We start from the raw sequence: 23,146 nt of genomic DNA, 5'->3' as shown, positions 1-23,146 counted from the left end.
CGCTGCCGCGAAATTCGAAATTCTGCCGTGGCGTCAGAGACTACAGCTATATGTAACTACCAGGTAAGTTGCATACGTAAAATATCTTATTAAACGGAAGTATGATCTCACAGAACCATCTTGAAAAAACCTAATATCCCAAAGGGAAAATCACCGACAGTTCTGTAAAACGTAAAACTAGAGCCATGCTGGAAGAGACCAGCTAACACTTCATACAGCAAGCAAACTAGGTGACATTTGGTAAAGTAATTTCAATCTTCACCCTACAACATACCTCATTTAGTACATAAACTTTCTGCGAAGTGCTTATGATGTGCCGAGTCTTGAAGCACTTGTAGTAATGACATAAGCTTCTCATTGGAGCAGTTATTTTTGCAAAAGTCCCTCAATTTCTCAGCTAACAACACACATCTGAAAATAAAATAAATATTTTTAAAATGATATTGTCATGATACAATAAAGTTTGTTCATACTTACCTGACAGATATATATAGCTGTATTCTTCTGACGACCGACAGAATTTTCAAAACTCCCGGCAACGCAGTGGTCGGCTAGGTGGTTAGTACCCATTCCCGCCGCTGGGAGGCGGATACCGGGAACCATTCCCATTTTCTATTCAGATTTTTCTTTACCACTGTCCCCTGAGGGAGGTGGGTGGGTAACTTGATTATATATATCTGTCAGGTAAGTATGAACAAACTTTATTGTATCATGACAATATCATTTTTGTTCATGACACTTACCTGCCAAGATATATATAGCTGAATCCCACCATTGGAGGTGGGAAGGGACAGAATAGAAGGATTTTGGAAACATTTCACATGCAGATGATTGACATCTTGGTTCCCTACCTGTTAGCATAGCTGACTTCGTGATTACTGTCACCCAAGCCTGCTTCTGCTTAACTAGAATTTCCAGCAAGGTAGTGACCTGTATAGCTGGATAGTTCTAGATGATCTGTCAACGGGAGCGTGACCACAATGTGACTAGACCATATTGACCATATGAAGACAACGAAGCATAATAAATACCACCTAACTAGCCTCACTAAAGTTAGTCCCATAACTTTCAGGCTAATTAAAGGGAAGACCGCCTCAAGCGGCCAACCCTACGACCGTAAAAAACAAACATAATTAAAATCACACACATCCATTTTCTAAAGGATGGGGTTCGTATTGCTTCTCGTCCCCAATACTGTATCCGCGGAAATGTATGGTCCAAGCGAGTAGCAATTCTCATATGTCGCCTTCACATCTCTGAGGTAGTGTGAGGCAAACACAGAGTTGCTTCGCCAAAATGTGGCACCCAGGATATCACTGAGTGCCATATTTTTCTGAAAAGCCACCGAAGTAGCTACCGCTCTAACCTCGTGAGCATTAACTTTTAGCAGTTTAAGATCACCCTCCGTGCAGGATGAATGAGCTTCCCTGATGGTATTTCTCAAGAAGAACGCCAGTGCGTTTTTAGACATTGGTAATTCCGGCCTCTTGACCGAACACCACAGGTTGTCCGACGGGCCTCTACATTGTTTGGTTTTTTCTAGATAAAATTTGAGAGCTCTGACAGGGCACAAAACTCTCTCTGGCTCTCGTCCGACGAACTCTGATAACCCCTTGATATCAAAGCTTTTAGGCCAGGGGTTGGATGGGTTTTCGTTCTTCGCTAAGAACGAGGGGCTCAGCGAACACACCGCATTGTGTTCTCTGAAACCCACATATTTAGTCATAGCTTGGATTTCGCTAACCCTCTTAGCTGTTGCCAAAGCGGTCAGGAAAATAGCTTTCCTAGTTACATCTTTCAAAGAGGCAGCGTGCATAGGTTCAAATGGGGCTGACATTAAAAACTTTAAGACAACATCTAAATTCCATGAGGGAATCTTGTCTCGTGGAGCTTTTGATGTTTCAAAGGACCTCAATAAATCGTGAAGATCTCTATCATTCGATAAATCCAAGCCTCTGTGTCGAAAGACCGTTGATAGCATACTTTTGTAGCCTTTAATCGTTGACACCGAAAGTTTTTCTATCTCTCTAAGATGTAAGAGAAAATCAGCAATCTGGCTCACAGAGGTCGTGGAGGAGGAAATATTTTTCCTTCTACACCAACCTCTGAAGACAGCCCACTTCGATTGGTAGACAGCTTGGGAAGAAGTTCTTCTAGCGCTGGCAATAGCTCTTGCCACCGATCTTGAAAAACCTCTCGCTCTGGCCAACTTTTGGATAGTCTGAAATGCAGTCAGACTCAGAGCGGAGAGGTTTCCGTGATACCTCTCGAGTGGGGCTGTCTGAGTAGATCGATTTTTTCTGGAAGTGTCCTTGGGAAATCTACCAGAAAATGACATGGCCTCTGTGAACCAGTCGCTCGCAGGCCGGCCAAAAGGGGGCGATCACGTCATTCTTGCTCCTTCCGACGCGCAAACTTCCTTATTACCTCTCCCAGGAGTTTGAATGGAGGGAAGGCGTAGAGATCCATCCCCTTCCAATTCCAAAGCATGGCGTCTATTGCTATTGCTTCCTGGGGTCCAGAACCGGAGAGCAGTAAATCGGAAGCCCTCTTGTCGTTTTTGCTGTCGCGAAGAGGTCTACCAGGGGGGCGTCCCAAAGTTTCCACAAACCTTGCAGACTCTGGATGGAGAGTCCATCGTTTCGTTTTGGAAGCAATTTGATGTCGACGGCTGAGGAGATCCGCACGAACGTTCTGCTGTCCTGAAACGAACCTCGTTAGAATCGTTACATTCTCCGCCTTCGCCAAAGTAAGATTTCCCTCGTTATCTTGAAAGAACAGGGAGCGAGATAGAGTCCTCCCTGTTTTTTGAGATATGCGAGCGCCGTGGTATTGTCCGAGTTGACTTGTACAATTCGTCCCACAATCCTTGACTCGAAGCATTGAAGTGCCAATCGAATTGCTTCTAGCTCCTTGAGGTTTATGTGCCAGGACCTCTGTTCCCCTCTCCAGAGGCCTGACACTTCTTCCTCCTCCCCCCAGTGTTGCTCCCCCACATTCCCGTCATGGACGCGTCTGAGAACAACACTAGGTCTTGGGCTCAGAACTTTGAGGGACATCCCTTCCGATAGCTTTACGGGATCGGACCACCACTTCAAATGCTGTTTGATCGATTGAGGGATTCTCAAAATCTCGTCTAGGTCTTTCTTGTTCTTCCAGTTGTCTGCTAGGAAAAACTGAAGCTGTCTGAGGTGCAGCCTTCCCAGAGAAACAAATTTCTCCAGCGAGGAAATGGTCCCCAGCAGACTCATCCATTCCCTCGCCGAGCACATTTCCTTCTCTAAGAAGACCGATACTTTCTCTAAGCATTTTAGCTGACGTTCTATGGATGGAAATGCTTGAAAAGCCACTGAATCCATCTGAATCCCCAGATACACGATGGACTGTGTGGGAATCAGATGGGGCTTCTCGAAGTTGACCAGAAGGCCCCAGGTCCTTCGTCCAGCTGTAATGTCGTATGTAGGTCCTCCAGACACTGTTCCTTTGAAGTGGACCGGATCAGCCAATCGTCTAAATAGAGTGAGACTCTTATCTTTGAGAGATGGAGCCATCTTGCTACATTTCGCATCAGAAGCGTGAATATCATAGGGGCTGTACTCAGCCCGAAACAGAGAGCTCTGAATTGGAAGACCTGTCCTTTCAGAACGAATCTGAGGAACTTCCTGGACTGAGGATGTATCGGAACATGGAAATAGGCATCTTGGAGATCCAAGGACACCATCCAATCTCCTGGTCTCAGGGAAGCTAAAACAGACTGTGCAGTTTCCATCTTGAATTTTATCTTCCTTACAAAAAGATTCAGTCTGCTTACGTCTAGGACAGGTCTCCATCCTCCCGAGTGCTTCGGAACAAGGAAAAGCCTGTTGTAGAAGCCTGGGGAGTTCCGTGACACGACTCTTTCTACTGCTCTCTTTTCCAACATCTGATCCAAAAGGTCTAATAAGATCTGTTGCTTTGAATCCTGATAAGAGGGCGAAAGGTCTATTGGTTCTATGCTTAATGGTGGTTTCGATAGAAACGGGATTTTGTAACCTTTCTCGATCACTTCGAGTGACCAAGAGTTCGCCCCTCTTATCCTCCATGCTTCGGCGAATAGCGCGAGTCTCGCCCCGACTGGTGTCTGGAGGGCCGAAAAGTCATTTCTTTCCCCTGGTTTTTGAGGGGGCTCTGCCCCTAGGTAAACTCCTCCCTCGAGCAGCAGCTCTTGAAGAGGCTCTTCCACGAAAGGGCTTATAATTCTTCCTAGAAGCTTGCGTGGTTCTCGAAGACATCTGATCAGCAGGACGTTTCGAAGATCGAGACAATAAGTCCTGCGTCGCTCGTTCTTGGAGATTTACTGATAAATCCTTTACCATCGATTGTGGAAAAAGATGAGCAGAAAAGGGAGCGAACAACAATTCTGCTTTTTGCGCTGGTGACACTGACTTAGCTGTGAAGCTACAGAAGAGTGCGCGTTTCTTCAGGACTCCCGACGCAAAATGTGATGCCAGCTCGTCGGAGCCATCTCTTACTGCTCTGTCCATGCATGACAAAATACTCGCTAAGTCCTCCAATGAGATGGAATGGGCTTCTAGACTGAACATCCAAGACGCCCAGACACCAATCTAGAAAGTTAAAAACTTCCAAAGTTTTATAAAGGCCTTTGAGATGGTGATCTATCTCCGACATTGTCCACGAAACTTTCGCTGATGCCAGGTAAGGTCTTTTAGGAGCTTCCACTAAGTTGGCGAAATCCCCTTGTGCGGAAGCGGGGATTCTCAAGCCTGCTTCCTCTTCTGTCTCGTACCACTTCCCCGATCTTCACTAAGCCTTGTTGGGGGGTGGGGGGAAGTGCAAAAGAAGTCTTACCCTTTGTCTTTTTGGATTCCATCCAATCATGGATTCTTTTAAAAGCCCTTTTAGTCGAGAGCGAGGTGGCCATTTTGACAAAATTTGGAGTCTTCCTTGCCTTCGAAGAGGTTAGTTGCGAAGGTGGAGAGAGAGGAACTGGAGCTCGGAACTTCTCGGGAAACAAACCTTTTAAAAGACGAGTCAGAGTCTTATAATCCACAGAGGATGAGGTTGTAGGATCCTCCTCCTCTTCCGAAACAGCCTCGCTTGACGATTTATTTTCTAATGGAGACATAGCCTTATTCTGTATTGAACAAGAAGAAACCAAAGTTTCATCTCCCTTTCGAACCGTAGGTTTTGTGTTTGAAATCAATTTTGAAGAGGAGAGTCTGCTATGTTCTCCTAACCTTGACTTTCTCTCCGAATTTTCCAAATTGACGTCATACGATTTCCCTTGACAAGCACTGATATTGTAGTTCCTACTACCTTGAAGCATATGGCGCTTATCCTTCTGACTAGCGACCTGTTCTTTTCTGCTCAGGATAACTTTATGCATCGGACGCCTAGCGCCCTCAAAAGCGTCCTCATTTGCGTCCTGGAAAGCGTCCTCATTTGCGTCCTGGAAAGCGTCCTCATTTGCGTCCTGGAAAGCGTCCTCATTTGCGTCCTGGAAAGCGTCCTCATTTGCGTCCTCCTGGAACGCGTACTGATATGAAGGACGACGAGCGTCCTTACTAGCACTACGCCTCGCGTCCTCAAAAACGTCCTCATATTCATCTTCATATCCTTCTTCTGAACTAATATCGTGCGTTCGAAGTCTCTCCAGCCGACGTTTCCGACCCCGAGCGTCCCGAGAAGCGTCCTTACGAGCGTCCTGGTTAGCAAAGCGTTTGTTTTGTTGAATATGCTCTTCCTGTAAGTCAAGATCCATTCCTCCCAATTCTATTCCTGAGCGATCCTTCTGAACGTTCTTCGATTCTGGGAAAAGACGACGGCGGCGGCCGCCTGTGCGGCACCTATTGTCTTTATCTTTACCGCCAACACTTCTAGAGACTCTCCCAGCAGGACCGCTTGCGCGTTCCTGATTGAGTCGATGAGGTCTAGAAGGCGACGGATCAGACGAAGATGAAGAACGAAGAGAAGCCGCAGGAGAACGTCTAGATTTCTTGACGGGTAGCCAAAGATCTTTTTTACGACTACGTGATCTTTCCTCTTTCTTGGCGAAAAACGTATCCAACTGTTGACGAATCGCTTCGAGAGTCTTTTTTGATGGTGAAGAGCCATATGATGGAATGAACCTTTGAGAAGAAGATGGGCGAGGGGACGCCTTCTTCCTTCTCTCCGGACTCGAATCAGGACGCTCAGAAAGCGTCCTAAATCTCTTGTGCGGGATACTGTCTTCGAAGTCTTCCGGAGAAGACCGAAGCGTAAATCGAGGCGGAGGACGCTCTCGATCTCCCGATTGAGCGTCTCTTCCATCATACCTTTCATAAGAGGTCGAGAAAGACGATGGCCGCCAGTGCGACGTCTTACGTCTTCCTTACCACTTCCACTTGGAGAGGCTGCGTGCTCTTCCGTAAGACCTTTCCTAAGAGGGCGAGAAAGACGATGGCCGCCAGTGCGACGTCTTACGTCTTCCTTACCACTCTCACTTGGAGAGGCTACGTACTCTTCCGTAAGACCTTTCCTAAGAGGGCGAGAAAGACGATGGCCGCTTGTGCGACACCTTACGTCTTCCTTACCACTCTCAGTCGGAGAGGTCTTCCGAGATTCCCACCCACGGTGAGGTGAGGACGTCTCGGAGGAAGAGAAGCATTCCTTCAAGATTCGCGGTTGCGCGCGATCTTTGGCAGCCTGGGATGCGTCTTCAGGATCTGCCGAAGGGACGCCAGACCGGTGTTTAATTCCCGTAACCCTCCTTCGGCCTTCGACATGTCCATTCCCTGTTTTCTGGGAGTCCGACAGAGGTCTCAACCTGGAGGCATTATAGGACCGATCTGACGCCCCCTCCACTTCACTAGGGGCACTAACATTATCACTACACTTTTGCACATTAGATTGTAGCACTTTCATTTTCGATTCAAGGTTCCGAATCGATTCTAAAATGGTAGATAGGGCATTCCCTTCGGTAACAATCACTTCCTTATCTGAAGGAGAAATTATAGGGTTATGCGTAGCATGTTCTACATTTATGTTAGATTGAGCAACTTTACTTTGACTTTTAACAGAAGCACTCCTGGAGGAAGACCTCCTAATTCTGTCACGCTCAAGTCTACGAATGTAAGATTCAAATACGCCCTTCCATTCGACATCAGTTAATACTTCACATTCTTTGCACCTATCATCCAACAAGCAAAATTTATGCCCTCTACAATTCACACACACTGTGTGGGAGGATCTACCGAGGCTTTTGGTAGCCTCACCTTACATTCTTCTACACCACACACCCTGAAACTAGTAGAACTAGATCCAGACATCTCAATTCTAAGAAAAATCAAAGCCAAAATCAAAATCCAAACCACAATAGCGTATGCCAAGTCACTAAGCCAAGTCCGAAACCAAAAGACAATCCAAATATCAAAGTGACAATGAAGTTTTCGAAATCCTAAGCGGGGGAGGTCTGTAAACAGATGTTTACCGACCGGCGACAGAAGAAAATCTGAATAGAAAATGGGAATGGTTCCGGTACCCGCCTCCCAGCGGCGGGACATGGGTACTAACCACCTAGCCGACCACTGCGTTTGCCGGGAGTTTTGAAATTCTGTCGGTCGTCAGAAGAATACAGCTATATATATATCTGGCAGGTAAGTGTCATGAACAAAATATTCCACAAATAATAATTAGTACTTTGCCAGATCCACAATACATATTACATTTCAAAAGGACTTATGTGTACTATATATATTATATGTATGTATGTATGTGTGTGTGTGTGTATGTATGTATGTATGTATGTATGTATGTATGTATGTATGTATGTATGTATATATATGCTGTACGTATTCACAAGGAATTGGTACCAGACGGCCCCCGCAAATAGCTAGAACCCGCGAATAGTTGAAGCCCCTATAAAAATGCTTAAAACTGTTTATTTGTTAGGTAAAACTCAAGAAAAACCCACTGAAAAATTTCTTATAGAAAAATTTAGTCCCAGTATCATTATCCCTGATTGACAGCTTTGTAATATTAGTAGTTATGTATTTTCTATTCCTCCTAAGACTTTTAATGTCCACGCATTTTCCTAGTTCTGCTTTGTATTTTCAATATTTTGTGACATAATTCACACTTTTTCATCGTTTTGTGCTGTTTTTGGTTAGCTTTGTATGTCTAGTGTTATTGTTAACTAGCAAATGAGTTGTTAACTAGTCAGCAAATGGAAGTGACTTCTTGTTCGTGTAAATCACTCCCTTTTCTGTCTACTCTACTCCATAGAAGAGCAAATTTTCAGTACTATTTTGCCTTTTTGCACATTTTACCCCCTCCCATAGGCACTAGGTTATTCTTAGGGATAAGGATTTTTCATTTATCTGCCACCTACAAGCCCTGAGAGGATCAGGCCATAAACTTCCATACCCAATCGTTTTCTTTTATTCTCTTCGTAACTTCACTATCAGATAACACTAATATCAACCAGGCCTATATACTCTATTGGTTGATCAAGGATTCCAAAGCAAAGCTGAAAACGTAACGGAGCATGAAAATGGAAAAATTAAGAACTCTTCAGGCCTTGAAATCATCCAGTCTTCTTGTGTGATAGAGGATGTACAGAGAAGCAAGGTGAAACTGATGAAAATGAATAACGAATACAAAATATATGACTAATAGCCTACTAAGAATGTATAGAAGAAACAAAAAAAAGGCACACACACACACACTGTGTTAAGGCCTCTATTAAGGGACACTGGCACCCTGCTTTGGTCTTTTCCCTATTAATCTCTACGACTAAAGTTTCCACATCTTGTTTGTATAACAACAAATTTTACAGAAAATGGTAGTTAAAGTTTTGCTGCTACTAATAATATTTGTTCATTATGAAACCAGCATTTTCAGTTATGGTACCTGGTTCCATCTCTCATTCGCGTTCTCCAGATTCGCGGACTCACACATTCGCGGATTTCTCTGGGGAACATTTCCCTGCATTATTTGCGGAAAATTCGTGCGTTCGCGGTATTTTTCTACGATAAATATCCACAAATTCCTGGTTTTTTTTTATGAATTTCATCATAAAATGCACTTTTTGTGATAAAACTATTAAAAAAACCAAGTATGAAAATTTTTTGTGGGTTTTTCCTGAGTTTTAACTAACAAAATAGGCTGTTTTTAGCATTTTCATAGGGGTTCCAAACATTCGCGGGTTCTAACTATTCACGGGGGGGTCTGGTACGCATCCCCCGCGAATACGGGGGGACCACTGTAAATCTATTCCAATGCAATAAGGTCAATAATATGCCTAAAAATTTAAATAAGCATAAATAAATCAGCTTTGCAACAGTTAACTTTTTGTTATGCAATGCAAAATTAGTTATCCTTTTAGTGAAGAAATGAATAAAGCATGTTCTGATAATTTCGATTCAATTTCTTGGATGCAGATCACTTGCAATAGAAATCTGTTATAAACAGTACTTGAATGATATATGCTATTCCTTTCCCTCTTGTATTATTTCTAACAATCCAATATGCTAAGTCATCATTGTCATAATCTTCTTATGTGGCTCTTCTTTTTATGATTTTAGACATGGAATGAGTTCTTTCTGTTTCCTCTTTCCTTTTCTGCCTGAATCCCATCAAGTCTTTTATATAAAAATAACTTTTCACTGGTTTTCTGGACTTACCTTTAGGTTTTCACATTGCTACTTCCACCTCTACTGTTTTTCGTCCCTTTTTATCATGTTCTAAATCATATCTGTCTACTTCCCAACCAATAGATGCCACATTTCTCTACCACTTTGTGATCTTCCCACTCAACATTCTGTGGTCACGCCTTTTCAATTCTCAAAAAGTATACAAAAAATTACTACAATCAAAAGGCTTTGTATTACTGTACTTACATGGTCTTGTCAATCTGAGTAATGATTCTTGATAGCTGACTTAAAGCTTGTAGAGTAAGAGGCCACATATGCTCATTAATGATCAAATCTCTATAAGAGATCTGAAGCAAATGTGAGCAAACAACTTCAATGGCTTTTTGTAACAGATCTGTAAACTGAGTGGTGGTTAAGGACTTCAAAATTGCAAGAGCAGGAACTACAAGACTTTCGTACGAATCAACTGGATCAAAATTTGTTGGGGGTGATCTTGAACCATCAACTTTGTTAGATGCAAAAATGGTGTGTACTTCTTCAAGCCTTTGAATACTAAGGGCTAACAACTGTTTTTGTACATTGTCACCATCTTCATAATCCAAAACCATTTGGCTCAAAATATTTCTCCATTCGTCATTAAGAGCCCACCTACCAGAGTGGCTGGATGACTTGCTGAATCTTTCTAATGCATCATTGGAAAATAAGCAGACTATCTGTCGACTTAAGCGAGCCCTGCCTCTTGGAAAAGTTACCTCTAACTTTGGCCTTTTTTTACTCTCTTTCAGCACTTCTGTTTGCGCTGCCATGTTCTTCTTGCTGACAGAAGTGCTAAAATCAAAATGGTTTTTGAAACTAGAACTGGACTTTCCAGGAGATTTTTCAACAGCTGAAATGTCTTTTCTGCTTTTCTGAGACGGTGAAATTGATTGCTGCTGAGTCTGCCTCTCTAAACGTCGACACTGGCCTTCAAGTTCCTCTATTTCCCGATTCTTGAAATGAAGTTCATCTTGAAGTTTCTCTACCGTTTTGCTGATGTGCTTTATTTTCTTTTCTGCTTCTACCGTTGCTAAAGCAGCCTTTTCTCTTCCTCTCTTTTCTGCTTGATCTACAATACTACATCTTTCTAATCTCTCAGCAGCTAAGGCTGTCTCCTTCCTTTTCAGTTCTGATCTTAGCATAGATATTTCACCTTGTTTCAACTGAATCTCTTCCTGAAGCTTTGCTACATCACTGTCTGTCCATTTGGATACATTTTGAGATTCATCCCTGAAGTTGTCTTTGCTGGTGCTTGGTTGAACAACTGGGGTCCCTTTGTTGACATTATTCCCTTTTATAGGAATGGAGTTGTATACTCTACCAGAATTCTGGTATGTTTTGGTAGCATTTAATTTTTGAGAATCAGAAGTTGATGCAAAATCATCAAATCTGCTTGCATATGCATTACCTTTAAAGGATTTATTTGCAAGATTATCTGAGCTCTTGACCTTTCCTGGCCTACCAAACCCTTTAGAAGTTTCATGCGCTGTGCCTCTTGCGCTTGAAAAGCCACTATCCCCTAATAAGTCACCATTCTCACTTCTCTTGGAAATGTTAAAAGTTTCAGAAACATGATGAGCACCGTTTCCTTTTTTGCTCTCCTTGACTGTATCGGTAGTGCACATCTGTGTGGCTAAAATCATGCATTCTTCCATAACATCTTCATCCAATTCTTCCCAAACTTCATCATCCACTGCTTGTGGTTTATTGAAACTGCAATGAAACAGAACAAAATTGTCAAAACAAATACAGTTAGGCATTTTAATAAATGTTTCTTTTTGTGAATTTAAGTGTTTCTTTCCAGGACGTTTGTAACACCAAATTTTCCAAACAAGTCTATCAATCATGATCAGCCTTAATTCACAGCAACAATTCCCTATAAATTTTGAAGTCTTGAAGACAGGTGAATTATGGAAAAATCAATGGCAACTGCCAGCCTCACTCTTTTATGTAATTTGACCTGAATCACTATTTAAATTGAAGGAAGTAAGGAACACATTATTAAGGACAGAGGCCAAGAGCTGGAACCTACGAGGTCATTCAGCGCTGAAGGGAAATGATATTGTTATGATACAATAAAGTTTTATGCATACTTACCTGGCAGGTATATATATAGCTATATTTTCTGAAGTCCGACAGAATTTAAAAAACTTCCGACACACGCAGTGGTCGGCCAGGTGGTTAGTACCCATTCCCGCCGCTGGGAGGCGGGTATCAGGAACCATTCCCATTTTCTATTCATAATTTTTATTTCCACTGTCCCCTGAGGGGAGGTGGGTGGGTACTTGAATATATATATATCTGCCAGTTAAGTATGAACAAACTTTATTGTATCATAACAATATCATTTTGCTCATGAACTTACCTGTCAGATATATATATATAGTTGAACCCCACCGTTGGAGGTGGGAAGGGACAGAATAGAAGGATTTTGGGACACAAATGCATGCAGATGATTTACATCTTGGTTCCACCTGTTAGCATAGCCGACTTCGTGATTACTGTCACCCAAGTCTGCTTCTGCTTTACTAGAGTTGCCAGCGAGGTAGAGACCTATGAAGCTGGTGCACTCCAGATGATCTGTCAACGGGGGCGTGACCACAATGTGACTAGACCATATTGACCATACCATGAGGGCTAAGAAGTAAATAAATATATTTATTATAATTATATATATCACCACCTGACCAACCTAGCCAAAGTAATGTGTGTTAACTAAGGCTTCAGAGTTAAGAAGTCGCCGTTGTCAGCGACTCCACAACTAAATTAAGAGCTCTTCCTAACCATTTTCTACAGGATAGGATGAGTAGTACTTCTTGCCCCCAAGATTGTGTCTGCAGACACGTATGGCCCTAGCGAGCAGCAGATCTCATATGCCATCTTCACATCTCGCAGGGAGTGTGAAGTGAACCCAGAGTTGCTTCGCTAAAACATGGTACTCAGGATGTTGCTGAGTGCCATGCTCTGTTGAAATGCTTCGAGGCCGCGCCCTCACCTCGTGAGCATTCAGATAAAAAGCTTTCAAATCTTTGTGCAAACACAATGAAGGAGCATTTTTTGAAAGAACTCCTTAACCCTAAAACCAGGGTGTACTTCGATATGGGCAAGTCTGGTCTTTTTCGGAACACTGCAGATTGCCCGACTGACTTCGACTTTCTTGATTTTAAGTAGATAAAACTTGAGAGACCTGACAGGGCACAGGACTCTCTCTGGCTCCTGCCCACTAACTTGTGCCATCCTTGCTTCCAAGATCCTGGCCCAAGGACAAAAAGGGTTTCCATTCTTAGGCCATAACGAAAGGCTTAGAGAGCACACCTCCTTGTGTTCTCTAAAGCCAAAACTTGTGACGATGGCTTAAAATCTCACTAACCCTCTTTGTCGTATCTAGGGTGGTTAGAAGAAGGCCTTCCTGATCACATACAAGAAGTTAACAGGCAGGAGAGGTTCGAATGCTTTGACATCACGAACTTCAGACTACGTCTCAGTTCCATATTGAAAGCTTCGATCCGGAAATGCACAGTCTGTACTAAAGTCAGGTGAACGACCAGTTGGACCAGTTCAGACGAATCAAGGACAGCAAGGCTGTACCCTGAAGACCAAAAGGCACTATTCTTAGCTGAAGGATGAGTGTCTGGACTGCCTGGGCGATTCAATCTAAGCAAACCTTGGGGGTGTGTATCAACGCACCCAACGTCGTCCGCAATCGACTTCGTCAATAAGAAACTCAGGGCTACTATATGTCGCCTATTTTTTTTCCTCACCCCCCCCCCCCCCCCCCCCCCCCTTTTGTCGCACGAGTGTCTGACTCCGAGAAAACAGGCGAGCAAAAAGTAGATGGGTGAGCTAGAATCGAGATTCCACAGACCTCAATGATCGTGAAGGTCTTTGTTGTTTGACAGATGCAAATCTGTCAAACAACATTCTCTGTTGTCTGTTCGCACTGGCAGAATTTTCAAAACTCTCGGCAACCGCTAGACCACTGGTAGTTCAGGTGATCTCCCCCACTTTCGTTCGTGGCGCTGGTACTTGGAACTATTCCCGTTTTCCTCAGATTTTCTCTGAACCCTTTCTCCTGAGGGGAGGAGGGTGGGAATTTAATTATATATACCTGCCAGGTAAGTATGCATAAAACTTTATTGTATCATAACAATATCATTTTTATGCATGACACTTACCTGGCAGTATATATATAGCTGATTGACACATTTGGAGGTGGGTCACAGACAGCAACATCGTCATAATTCAAAAATTAACTAATTTTTAAAATTATTTAAAATTATTTATTTTAAGTTCCTTACCTGCTAAGGTAGCTGACTTCGTAGGTCCTGCCTCTTAGCCTGCTAAACCTTAGTAGCTCTCAACTAGGATGTGACCTGTTTGTTGAGAAAGCTAATAACAAGGGTCGCAACTGGACGGACCAATTTTGTTGACAGGAAACCCTAGCCCTCTCTTACCAGGGGCATTCATGCTAGGATAAGTTAGACCACCTGAACCACACACAAAGCTAACGTAACACATTACACTTCACATACTGAAGAGGAAATAACCCTCTCAGACAACCATAAAAAGAACACCACTTAATTAAAATACCTAGCATGTTAGTAATCTATCGTTGCTGCCGTCGATCGCGACGATTCGTACGGACTTTTGCAATCCTGTAACGAACCTCTAGATGATCGTTACATTCTACGCCTGTTGTTATAATAGGCTCTTTCTCGTAAACTCGAGCAGGGACCGAGAGAAGATACTTCTTAAGATATGAGAGAGCTGTGGAATATCAGAGTTGATGTGGACCCCCACACTGGTTTCCTCTCTTCCTAAAAAACTCTGTTTCGAGGACTGGAGGGACGACCGAATTGCATTTACTTCTTTCAGATTAAGATCCAGGACATCTGAAACACTATCCAGATGTCCGGCACCTTCTTTCTATCATGACGCACTGAGAGATGTTCAGAATAATTCCTAGATCTTGAATAATATTTCAAGTTTCCCGGTAGGAAAAAACTGTGGTCTGAATTGCAGTCTATTCGGAAACAAACTTCTTCAGGAAGGAAATGGTCCCCAGCAAGCTCATCCTTTCCATTCCCTCCCCGAGTATGCTTACTTCCCTATAAGGCTGCGCTTTGCCTAAGCAGGAGAGCATATAAAAGTGCAATGTTCGGTAGACTCGTAGTTCTATACCGTGCGGTAACGAGCACCGAAAGGATTAAGAGATAACTCTGTTGAACATAGTAAGGCAAAACTAATGCAACGTTTATTCATTCACGTAAGAAATCCCCTCAATCTTAGGCTAAAGTCCGTGATTGTAGGACAGAAGATACAGCTTAGTCAGTCATTACCCGCAGGAGAGACGTAACCGCCAGCACAGAGATACGGTTAGTCAGTCAATCCCCCGCAGGAGAGAGAGACGTAACCTACAGCGCATGACAGCGCACGATCTGTTACTGGTGGCTTCGGTTGGAACTTGGACAGTCAGACACAGCAGCAGCCAGCAGCTTACGAACGTCGTCTTTCTTAACTTTATGTCTGGGTTGCCAGCTAACCCTATTCTACGAAGAAATAGGTCCGTTATTTTTTAACAAAAGAGACTCTCAAGCTGGTATATTTAAGCGAAACAGAAAACGCTAAATATATAGATGCGTTTGTGTCGTCAGAACACTACCATACAACGGTAAAAGATAAATCGGAAACTCCTGGAAGGCTGCAGGGAGTGACGATTAAATGTCCTTAAAATAGTAGACAATAGACCTCTCGGTTGCCATCCGAAGAGGTAACTACAGCAAGCGTGTATGACTTGAACCAACCAGTAGTAAAATAACGCAAAGCAAAAATTTTTATTATATCACAATAAAGTTTGTTCATACTTACCTGGCAGACATATATATAGCTGAATTCGGAAATACAGCTACATACATCTACCTGGACAGGCAAGTTTCATGAACAAAAACTTAGAGAATCGAAGCAGACATCTCAAGCTTCTTAAGATACTGGACATAAGCGTTCATTGACGTAGTCTACAAGTCTATTTCTTGTACGAGTCTGCGAATGAGGAAGGAGAGCTCTTCCGAACCTTGTCCTTATTCGCTTACGCAATATCAAGTTAATGAGATGTTTGTCAATGAGAACTAACCCATTAACGGTACAGAGAGATATTTTGTCAATGAGGGGAGACCCACTTACTTGACAAAACGATAGTATATTGTCAATGGGGGAAAGTCACTGAATTGACAAAACGTAATCCAGGAAGTCGAGCCTTTTATTTTTCGATTCCCGTCTCAAACAAGGAAGGGACAAGAATCCTGTTAAGAGACTGGGCTTACGGTAGGTAGAACGACGATGCTCAATCGGCATGGAAGTCTCGACTAGAAACTAACAAAATCTATCATCTGAAAAACCCTTTCAGATGGTCTAAAAAAGCTTTAAATTTATTGGCAGTATGGCAAAGGAAGTCTTGTCTTGCGCTTTCCTGAAGAGCGTCCTTTGATGAGTGCCTTTGCAAGAATCCTACTGAACGTTGCCGAAAATCCTGACGTTCAGGACGTCGAGCCTTTACATAACCCGTAACTGTCTTATCTCAAAGTCTTGACTGAGGTAGAGAAACGAGATCTTCCCTTGAGCTTTCCTTAACTCCATCCACCTTTGCGAAAAGCAATATAATATTGAACGAGACCTCTTGAATTCACGAAACCCGAGGTCTTGCTGGGTTTCGAAGACGAAGTTCTGTTCACTTTCTTGAGGCTCAAATCTTAAACAAGAGCTTGAAGAGTTCAACAGAAACGTTCTGGTGCGCGCTCGGCGTCACTGGCGAGGACGCTCGGCGTCCTGGTGACGTGCTCGGCGTCACTGACGAGGACGCTCGGCGTCCACTGGCGAGGGGACGCTCGGCATCCTGGTGCGCGCTCGGACGGCGACCACTGGCGAGGACGCTTCGGCGTCCACTGGTGAGTGCGTCCATCCGAGCGTCCTGTTCAAGCCGATCGTCCCAAATAAGCGTGCAGAAAAGCGTCACGCTCCTGACAGGCGTCAAAACAAGCGAGAGAAACTGCCTTCTTTTTCCTATTTCTTGGTGGAAAGAAGTACACGTGATCAGGCAACTTTCGCCTTCTTACTTCTCACTGAAACACATAACGAGGGAGAAGGGACGTGAAGCGTCCTCTTCTATAAAGCTTCTTAGAGGGCGCGAGTCCTTCCGAGAGCTCCAACCCTTGTGCGGGGAGGACGCCTCGGAGGACGAGAAGCAATCCTTCAGGATTCGTGCATGTGCACGCACTTTGGCAGTCTGGGGATTTTCATCAGAAACTGCCGAAGGCACGCCAGATCGGTGGGGTTCCCTGTAACCCTCCTTCGGCTTTCGACATGCCCTCTCCCTTGGTTCTGGGAGTTCGACAGAGGTCTAGACCTAGAGGCGTTATAAGGCCGATCTGACGCACCCTCCACTACACAAGGGGCACTGTCACTGCACTTAGCCACTTCACTATTGCTCTCTAAAGCAAACACTTTCGATTCTAAGTTACGAATCGAAATAGTATAAGAGAAAGGGCAATAACCTCTACAGACACTGTTTTAGGGCCCGAAGGCAACATTTACAGGGTTAGGCGTAACAAAAACAGAAGTAGAACTCTTCACAACAATGAAGGAGAGCGATCACCTCTCGCAGACATAGTCATAACCCGTAGGCCATACTACAGCGTTAGGCAAAATAAAGTCTACGGAAGGTTAGCAGTATCACTACCCTGACTTTCGTAATTGATTAATAGCGTACATACTAAACAAACTTTTTCCTTACGGAATTAGACACGTTTACTGATTAATTGCGTACATACGAATCATACTTTTTTGCCTTACGGAAATAGACATGTTTACCTGATTAATTGCGCCCCCACCCCCAAGTGCGGAACTACCGAAGCTTTCGGTAGCCACACCCTATCTTTGCAGACAACACCCTCTGAAACTAGCCTAACTAGATTCAGATATCTTATGCAAAAATGAATCAAATTCAAATCAATTTAAGATAGTGTATGCCTAGCCACAAACCCAAGTAAATAAATTAAAAGACAATTAGGATACTTAGCGGCAAATGAAGTTTCCAAAATCCTAAGCCGGAGGTACTGAAAACAGGTGTTTTCAGTACCGGCGACAGAAAATTTATGAATAGAAAATGGGAATGGTTCCTGATACCCGCCTCCCAGCGGCGGGAATGGGTACTAACCACCTGGCCGACCACTGCGTGTGTCGGAAGTTTTTTAAATTCTGTCGGACTTCAGAAAATATAGCTATATATATACCTGCCAGGTAAGTGTCATGCATAAAAACTGACAGTAAGAAGGTTGGAAAGTTGTAACAGGAGGAAAACCTCAAAGCAGTTCCACTATAAAACAATTGTTAGGTGGCGGTGGAAAGTCAGATAGAAGAAAGAGGACTATGAAGTAGAGCAAGTAAATGGAAGGTTGAGAAAATAATATCCAAGCTAAAGCAAGATTCCAGTGGGTTAAAGGAATACTACCAGTTGACAGTTATACTAAACTTGTCAATGTATTAATGTTCATCTTACGTGGCTGTTGTGGAGGAATTATACTGAACTTCCTCCAACTTTTGTGTAGGTCCAGGAACTGACACAAGGTACATAGTTTGTCGTACTTAAGTTTTTGTCAAAATTAAGCAGTCATTCAGGTACCTCTGTAGCTGTATACCAGATAGATGCAACCAAGCTGCCACTAGCACCACAGGGTGTGTAAAGATTCGTGTGGTTGTCGCTAAACAAAAGGAGAAACAGCATGAAACTGAAATACCTTCCAAACATGACAAAGTACTGCCTGGATGATGGGTAGAATGGGATGTGGAAATAAATCCTTTAGATCTATGGATGCTAGAAAGTTGTACCTATTTATGGAAAGTCCGACTGACTCTTCCATCTCCATGCTGGGGGAGGTTAATTGCAGAAATTTGTTCAATGGGTTGAGGTTTATGGTGAAAAATATCTTTTTCCCTATCGCTTTCTTATCCCTTTATCACTCACTGTTGTATCATTTGCAGCTCACATTCCTACCTCATTGTTTCCTGCCACACTGCCCTAAACTTATATATGAGTACAAAGACACCCAAGACATTACAGAAATACTAAAATGACAATTTGTCCAAAATTGCATTTTTCCTAACTATACAAACCTGAGGTCTTTTCATAGGAAGTACTAGCGTCAGCTGGATAGGTCGTAAGCTTTCGAACAAGGGGTTCGGTAGTTAACTGCTTGTCCGACAGGCGCGCGCGCGCGACTGGTAGGTAAACAAATCACTTTTGCTTTTGGCCCAAGCAAAAACTGCAGAGTGAGGGGTGGCATGAGGTGGGGCTATGTGTAAAAGGACCTCAGGTTTGTATAGTTAGGAAAAATGCAATTTTGGACAAATTGTCATTTGTTCCGACACGGCATACAAACCTTCGGTCCTTTTACAATAGGAAGACTCACTTCTTGGTGGGAGGAATCTGAGTCTTTTGTGAACAGACTGGTGTTCGCCCAACCTTGGAATGCCTCCCTGGTCGTAAGAGCGAGGGAGGGATCCAAGCCTCTGTCCGATTGATCGGGGTGTGCACCGCAGGATCAATGGTCAGACCTCTGGACCAAGTACTAAGAGAGAGGCAAGCGTATCTCTTCGTACCAGCAAACAAGAACAAGTTCCTATTTGCAAGAGGCAACATAACGTTATGGTTTGTCTCTTGTTGGCATCCACTTCCCCCCCTTGTAGGAGGAAGTGGTGGATATTCGCTCCCATCCCTAGTGAAAGGGATAGGATGGGGCTCTGTCGAGTAGCTCAACGCGGCATCTCGTCCTTATCCAGCAAGGTGATGACCGTATCCCCCTACCCACAGGTAGAGGGGTAGAAAAAGATAGGAAGAGAAGCAGTCACTCTCTCATTCACTTATCTATTCTTACAGTCACACCAGGACTCGATGCTGTTCAGCCTGCTAGGGTCTGGGTTAGCTTAAGAACAACGTGTTGAGCAGACCACCACGGGTCCTAAGGAAAACGATCCAAGGACCTGTGGGCAATATCCAAAAGGTAGAAGGAGGTGCCAGTGGTCTGGTTGTACCAGGACCCCTGCCTTCAGTACCTGCGCCACGGAGAAGTTCTTGTGTAAACTCGATGGAGTGTACTTCTAGGTCATCTTGGTGCTGACGAAGAGTCTTCAACACTCAGCCTGGGATGTCGAGTTTCTTCAGAAAGCGCGGTCGCGCTTTCACAGGACAAAGCAGCATCTCCTTCGCATCGAAGGCGGGGTTGAAGTCCATTAGGGAGGGGATTGTGAAGGACTCTAACCGATCGTCAGGAAACCGAAGGGTTCAGAGTCTTGCGCGTACGAATTCGGTACGAAATCGACAGCGTCACGAATCCCCCATCCCCTGGATGCTTGACTTCGCAGGAAAAGGTCATGCAATTACCTCAGAGGAAAAGAAGGGAACCAATGGTCGTATGACCTATCCCTTTCTTCGGACGTTCAGGTATGATGTACTGTAACCCATACTGGTCTATCCGTCTGCCGCGACGTTGTTGTTCTCGGTAGTGGATAGGACACCGACACTCAATGGTGGGTGTCGATGGTATGGGTACTGTGACAAGCCGTTAGGACGAAGAAAAGATTGTTATGGAACAACCGAACTAAGTCCACAGCGAAGTTCGTAACAGACTTGGGCGCTCTGACAGCTGCTACTGACTGCGTTCGGTAGGAGGCAAGTTGTCCAAGCACCCGAGCAAGTCACGTGACCTTCGCCTTAAAAGGGTTATGCCAAGAGACTAAACAAATAATTTGTTCGTCACCGATGCCAGAAGGCAAGGTGATGACTCTCTTAAGGCATGTGCCCAACAGGCGAAAGTCAATTGCCTTCTAGAGTACCGAGGTCCTTGATGGCAAGATATCTCATAGTATAGTTGATTCTCGGGTAAGGAGAAACAACACTATGTGACGTTGAAGACGAAGGTGTACAGAAAATGCAACCTACGTCTTCACAGCTGAACCGAGAGAAGGATTCTCAAGATCTGAACCTGTGCTACAAAGACTGAGAACGCTAACCGCTATTGATTGCTGTCCGGTGAGGATCGTAGTTGCAATAAAAGCGGAGCGCTTCCAGTAATGAAGACAGGGAACTACTGCCTGAAGAACTGCTTCTCATAGGGCTTGAACATTTGGAAGTAGAGCTGTCAGGTCGGAGAGTAGGCGATGTCTTCTGACATATCTGTTAATTCGGGGAAGGCGCAGCAATGAAATTGCACACCTACGAATACGAGATATTTTGAAGACAAACTCAGATGTCTGCAAAAATCATTCGCATTATCGCAGTGCGATGCAGCGGTTTGACTAGTACAGACTTCTGTTACCGTGCGGTAAACAGAAAAGATTGAAAGAGTCCAAGAGATATCTCTGTTGAAAATTCTCGCAATGTCGAAGGCGATGAAATCGAGCGTCACAGCAGTAGATGGTCCTTCATTATTGCGAGAATCCCCGTTAATCAGAGACCTAAGTCCATGATTGTTGGGCAGAGATACGGTTCGGTAGTCAATCCAACCAGGGGAGAGAGAGACGTAACCGACCGTGCATCTCCGAGACCTAGCTGATACTGAGCCGCTATCAGGCAGTTCAATACGCAGTAGCTCTCGGTGACTCGTCATCCTGAGTTGCCAGGTAATCCATTATTCCACGAAGGAAGGAATGCGTTCGGCTAGAACCATCGAGCATAAAGAATACGCTCGAGCAATTATATTTAAACCGAAACGGATTTCGGTAAATACAAAAGCTGATTTGGTGTTTGTTGTCATGACAATACCAAGTATTCTAAAATCGAAACTGATAACTGCTGGGAGGTTGCAGGCAACCGAGTTGCAGTTCAATTAAGATACAATTCGTCTCGGTCACAAAACCGTAGAGTTAACTACGGTATGCGCCTACCCCACGGACAATTCAACTGTTAAAGAATCATGTCGCGAGGGTAATATACGTAGTATATTTGTAGGTTCTGTACCACGACCTCCATCCTAAAATCTTTTCCCCTCGAGGAATGAGAATAAGGATTGGAGATCGACCGCCTTCGTTCTCTAGTCAAGAGAGTGAAGGAGAAGTCTTTCCCAAAGGAAAGCTTCAATGGTGAACAGAATACCGAAGACGATAGTTCAAGCCAAACTGGAAGTTCCCGTCCGTTCTTCTCTATTCCAGGTTAAGCGCCTACTGTGAGATACTCTTCTTTCAGCAGCAGTCTTCTTCCAAATGCTAGAAATTACAGGAATTCGAGCATAAGCGAGGTTCCCGATTATCGTGTAACAATTATCGGGGATTCTCGCTCACTTTGGACCGTGGTCTCGCCTAAGTGTTTGGAGATCGTAAAAAACTCGAACACTCTTGAGTGCGCTAGAAATTCTGTAGAATTCTAAGCACTCTGCGAAACCCCCCACCGAATTCGTCAAACGATATCGGCTGGTGGTCCTCTCGATTCCCGTAGAAATCGAGAAAGGGGCAGGATCCCTCCTCAATGACCGGGGCTTACGTCAGGTAGGACCCGAAGGTCCCCCGGTAGCGCAGCCCCTAACGTGGGATCTTACAGAGAAATCTCTGTAGGATCCCTCCCCTTTCCTCGTAGCCGTAAGGAGAGAGGGAATGGGGGAGGAATTGGATACTGGCTCGCCTTCCCAGCGGAACTAGCAGTTGGAGAAGAAAAGGAGCAGCATCGCCTTACGGCGATGGCCTCTCAGAGCCTGGAAAACGTATCGTCAGGAGAAAACGTTTTCCCGAGGAGGGTTACGAACTCATACTGTAGGTAAGTGTTCTGCCGCCACTGTGAACGTCGTCTGGGGTGGGCTGATCGACACCTGACAGGAGAGAGCCGATACCGCTCCGACTCATTCCAGTCCTCGTCGAGGTCGAAACCTCAGGAGACCGAAGGGGTATTTAAATACGGTGTCCGAAGACACGTAGAGAAACGCCTCTGTCGCAGTAGAGGAGGTGAAGTAGCTTGTTCGACCGGCCAGAACTGAGAGAGCCTTCTTGTCCGGAGACGAGAGACTACCTGGTTCAACACAGTCGGCAAGCTCCGATCGCGGCAGACCCACCGTCGATTTGGGTTCCCTCTCGGGCCCCAAAACGACTCGAGCCGAGACGTGGCTCTGCTGGTGGAAGCGGCGATCCTTCCCCGAGGTCATTGTGCTGACGAATCAGCGCCGTAACCTCGGCAAAGTTCCTCTGGATCTCGGAAGTCACAGCATCTTGCAGAGTGGGACCGTTAAGCCCTTCGAACAAGAGCATATTCCGAGAACCTTCCTCCTAAGAACGGGGGAACAGGCGACAGCCCTCTCGGTCTTCCCCATCCACTTGCGCATACGTCCTGGCCGGTCCAAGAACCGTGCCTGGCACGTAGGGGCGTCGTGGTGGGATCATGAGGGGCGCACCCTCACGATCATCCTCAACTACCTCGCTCCTCCCGGTGTAACCGAGGAGGTTGA

The 23,146-nt window shown here is 44.5% G+C and overlaps 1 protein-coding gene across 1 annotated transcript; it reads right to left on the bottom strand.

Annotated features, from left to right (window-relative positions):
* Positions 1 to 275: 275 nt before the first annotated feature.
* LOC135225084 (uncharacterized) lies at positions 276 to 11,377 on the bottom strand. Its single transcript, XM_064264348.1, has 2 exons — positions 9,879 to 11,377; positions 276 to 411 (listed from the first exon to the last, which is right to left on the bottom strand). The coding sequence occupies exons 1-2, from the start codon at positions 11,321 to 11,323 to the stop codon at positions 276 to 278; spliced, it is 1,581 nt and encodes a 526-aa protein (XP_064120418.1). The 5' UTR covers positions 11,324 to 11,377.
* Between the last annotated feature and the right edge of the window lie 11,769 nt (positions 11,378 to 23,146).

The sequence above is a fragment of the Macrobrachium nipponense genome, chromosome 20, assembly GCF_015104395.2.
Source record: "Macrobrachium nipponense isolate FS-2020 chromosome 20, ASM1510439v2, whole genome shotgun sequence".
In the NCBI taxonomy this organism is placed as follows: Eukaryota; Metazoa; Arthropoda; class Malacostraca; order Decapoda; family Palaemonidae; genus Macrobrachium; species Macrobrachium nipponense.
The sequence above is the reverse complement of the archived record's forward strand: the minus strand, read 5'-3'. Positions and strand labels throughout refer to the sequence as shown.

What these genes read in the sequence shown, in the direction of transcription:
- LOC135225084 (XM_064264348.1), bottom strand. Translation starts at nt 11,323, where the DNA reads ATGGAAGAATGCATGATTTTAGCCACACAGATGTGCACTACCGATACA. An exon ending in ACTCAGATTGACAAGACCAT is followed by an intron (nt 412 to 9,878) that starts GTAAGTACAGTA and finishes TTTTATTTTCAG; the next exon opens with ATGTGTGTTGTTAGCTGAGA.